The sequence below is a fragment of the Hemibagrus wyckioides genome, linkage group LG29 (assembly GCF_019097595.1).
Source record: "Hemibagrus wyckioides isolate EC202008001 linkage group LG29, SWU_Hwy_1.0, whole genome shotgun sequence".
Classification (NCBI taxonomy): domain Eukaryota; kingdom Metazoa; phylum Chordata; class Actinopteri; order Siluriformes; family Bagridae; genus Hemibagrus; species Hemibagrus wyckioides.
In genome coordinates this window covers 5,901,577-5,905,472 of record NC_080738.1, presented here as the reverse complement: position 1 = coordinate 5,905,472, position 3,896 = coordinate 5,901,577, and the positions used below count along the sequence as shown (strand labels likewise).

Genomic DNA, 3,896 nt, shown 5'->3' with positions numbered 1-3,896 from the left:
TTTTTTTTTTTTTATGACCCTAAATTTCTGTACATAAAACAATAATAACACAGAAATAATAACACAAATGAAATAATTCAATATTTTAATTATTTTATTGTTTGTTATATATGAAAAAATACATTACAGGACAATACATTAAAATAATCACAGCACTTTATTGTCACTTATTTCTTTTACTTATGAGTATCTAAATGAAGCTATTCACAGTTAGAATGTATGCATAGTGCTAAAGGATGTTTTGTACTGCATGTTGCTGTGAAATTCTCCAACATTTAAAACACCGAATGCAAACACAAGCAAAAGAAAAGTACATATTAGAAATATAAACATTGGTCATCTTTAAAAGCAAAAATCATTCTAGAAAGTAAAGTTGTACTTTTTTACAGTCAAATGCAGAAGCAAATGGAAAAACTTGAAAACGGAAAATTTTCAATGGGTGCCAATCATTGTAAAACATGACTTTTACTTTTTTTTAATCTTTTAATGATAATGTCTCTAATTTTTTTTAAAGATTATATAGAGTTTTTACTATTCTATGAATTTTTTGAAAATGTAATAGTATGGTTACAGTTGTTATATGTGTAATTGTAATTAATGATGGGCTAATGTTGATATTAGAGAAAGTTATTCACAGATCCAGTAGTACGTTTCTGTGCAAGGTCTGTCATACCATCCAACAGATCCATTAAGTCCAGCTACAACACAGTCATCCAAATCTGAAAAAATATTTCCAGTTGACCAGTACCTGAAAAAACACAGCAAAAGTCTAATGCTTTGGATACACTGAGCGAGAGAATAAAAGCCCAGTAAATAATGTACAATCCAGTGTTATATAACAATAAATTTAAATCTATAATCTCTTACGCAGTGGTCATTGATGTTCCATCCACCCATTTATACATGCCTTCATTATCACTGTCACTCAGACCAATATAATTTCCATGCTTCTTGTTGAACTTTTCGACAAAAGCCTGTTGAGGTGGTAGAAATCTGATTAGCACAGTCCCTGAAGTGAACTGGACTCAGTGTCTTGGTTCCAAATTGACACACATAGTCTTTGGAAGCTGTCAATGCTTAATAATGCATATATACCTCTTCCTCTTTGCTGTTTATGATCACCAGGTCTGCTCCTCTGTCTCTGCAGTCCTTCCTGCTCTCAGTCCAGTTCTTTTTCTCAGTTGAGATGTAGTAAAGGCTGGTCTGAAATAACATCCATCCTATGAGCGAATAAATGAATACTTGGTTTGCCTTTTAAAATGAAAAATACATTTAATGTTTAAAGTCTGGAACCAAATTAACCTTCTGTTGTGTTGCCTGTGAGAAATAACTAAATAAAGGAAATAAATTCACTATGAAAGAGGATCATTATGGATATTTTCTGGATCTTAATTCTTCTCATGTAAAAAATAATACTATATAATATATATATAATAAACTTTTTTGAATGCGATTTTTTTGACGATTTCTGATACATTTTGAACATTTAGTTAACAAAGTGTTAACTGTAAATGTTGAATATTGTGTAAATATTATATTTAGATATTTTTTTTTAAACTATCTGAACAAGTCCACAGGTGACTGTATATATTGTTTGTATTCAGATTAATGAACAAATATTGAGACTCCGATGTGAAATTATAAATGTATATAAGTAGAGAAGTAGGTATACAGTGCATTAGCAGTAGCTAAGCTGACTAGCTAGTACTGAGGCAACTACCTACTTTTACATTAACTTCAGGATTTACTGATGCTGTTTTAGATTGTTTTTACACTACCCAGAAATGGTAGCAGCAGACTTGTGTTTCACATTCTTAACCTAGCATAATACGGTGTAAAACTGGCAGCCCTAATGACTGGGATCCTCTAGTTTTATCTATCTGTAGAAACATGAAGCAGATGTACTGGTCAGTGTTAATTTCTGTGGTGTGATGTGGGAGAAGGATTCAGGCCATGGATTAAATAGTTCAGTTTAGATGATTTGAAGCACAATTGTAAAACTATATGATAAGGAATTTGTTAAAGGAATGTAAAGTAAATGCAAACTAACCAATTAGCTTGTGTTAGATTTGGGTCGCTGTCCAACAAAAAAGGCTTATGAACAACCACAACAACAAAGCAACATGTAAAATGCATTTGAATGTTTTTTGCTGTCAGACTCAGAGCAGTTCACCTCTACAGATCATTTATAATCCCTGATTCAATTTACTCACCCATGTTGGTCAATTTATTCTGAAATGAATCTTTTTGTTTCTGTAACTGGTATCTCTCTATTGTCAGGTTGTTGTAACTGGTCTGTAACTGGTATTTTTCTATAGCCTGGTTGTTGTAACTGGTCTGTAGCTGGTTGTTTTCTGTATGCAGGTTGTTCAGTTTGATCCACAGCACTGCGATGGCAGTCAGCAGGAGAGCACACAGCAGCACCACACACACTGCAGTCACTGTGTAACATCTTTTCCAGGCAGAGTTGATTCTTATAACTGAAAAAATACATTGACTGCCAGGAATAAAACTTAGAAAGAATTGTAATGTGGCTATATGATGGACTTGTAGATGCTTGTTTTTTCAACAATAATGTCTAATTTTTCATTTTATCCTGCATTATGTAAAAGAAAACGTGCATCATAACTGTGCCACATTTACTGATTATAATACTTGAAAGCATTAAAAAAAGCCATAAAAAAATCACACCCTGTTCAATGAAACTGCAATTTAACTGGTGTAAGATCATTGTCCAAGAACAGATATTATCCCAAACTGGGGAGTTTACAAATTAAGAAAAATATAAATTCAAAATAAACACAATCTATCTAATAGATGAGGTAAAGTTAAAGTATATCAATTGGAATAGTAAATATAATCAATGGTATATTTTTCTGTATCACAGTAAAGTGAAGTTTTTTTTTTGCTTTTGAAAAATGAAATGACAAAAATAAATCTTTTATCACTTTAAAAATAAATGGCAATTTTTCCTTAAGGAATGATATGATGTTCAATTATCTGCTGAACATAGTGAGCAATCCAGAGGCAAAAATGGCAAGTACAAACTCCCTGAGATGACATGTGGAAGAAAGCTTGAGTGGAACTTGACCCAAAAGGGAACCTGGCCTCATACACTCAATAGTGAGATTATGAATTGTACCTTCCTTATGAGTTGTACCTACCTTATGAGTTGTACCTTCTACAACTGTGTGCTATATAGTCAAAAGTACAATTGTGTAACCAGAAAATCTAGATTGACTTGATTGCAAAACTATACATCGAGATTGCAGTTCTAAAGCTATCATAGCTAAACTATTTATCAATTTAATTCCAAAGCCATGTTCATGGTTTCTTGTACATTTAGGCATATTTAGGTCAATATGAGGCCAGTCTAAGTGAACAAGTAATGAGAAATCCAACCAGAGGAAGAGCATCAGGATCCAGTCAGGATCACGAGAGAGAGAGAGAGAGAGAGAGAGGAGGTGGGGGTTGTATCTTAGTCCTGAACACAAACCGAGAAGCTGTTCCATAAATCTGGGTCTTTGTAACAGAAGACTCTACCCCTATTTGAGGTACCAACAAATAAAATGCACCGTGAATTAAAAATGACATCAGACGCATTTATAGGAAAAGGTGAGGAGAAATTATTTTGAAGAATTTTTGTTTGATCTAATAAGACAATAACCCAAATCCTTCTGAGCAACAAACCAGAGCCTTAACCATTTTAGATACCACTGGTTACAGTGGTTACTGAAAAGAATTACCCCTCCTTCAAAATACACACATTTTGTTGTGTTGCAACCTGAAATAAATGAGGACACAATTTTGTTTTATCCAGCTGTATTTACTCAGTGCTAGTTATAATATCTAACTGAAAAAAAATCAGTTTGTTGAAGCACCTTTTGCTTTAATTA

General features: G+C 32.9%; 1 protein-coding gene across 1 annotated transcript; it reads right to left on the bottom strand.

Annotated features, from left to right (window-relative positions):
* Positions 1-447: 447 nt before the first annotated feature.
* Positions 448-2,412, bottom strand: LOC131349256 (C-type lectin domain family 4 member E-like). The gene is made up of 4 exons (XM_058384789.1): positions 2,214-2,412; positions 1,096-1,220; positions 868-974; positions 448-748 (listed from the first exon to the last, which is right to left on the bottom strand). The coding sequence occupies exons 1-4, from the start codon at positions 2,215-2,217 to the stop codon at positions 628-630; spliced, it is 357 nt and encodes a 118-aa protein (XP_058240772.1). The 5' UTR covers positions 2,218-2,412; the 3' UTR covers positions 448-627.
* Between the last annotated feature and the right edge of the window lie 1,484 nt (positions 2,413-3,896).

Coding starts and splice junctions, on each gene's coding strand:
- LOC131349256 (XM_058384789.1), bottom strand. Junction 975..1,095: donor TAAACAGCAAAGAGGAAGAG/GTATATATGCAT, acceptor CCACCTCAACAG/GCTTTTGTCGAAAAGTTCAA. Junction 749..867: donor GGAACATCAATGACCACTGC/GTAAGAGATTAT, acceptor GTGTTTTTTCAG/GTACTGGTCAACTGGAAATA.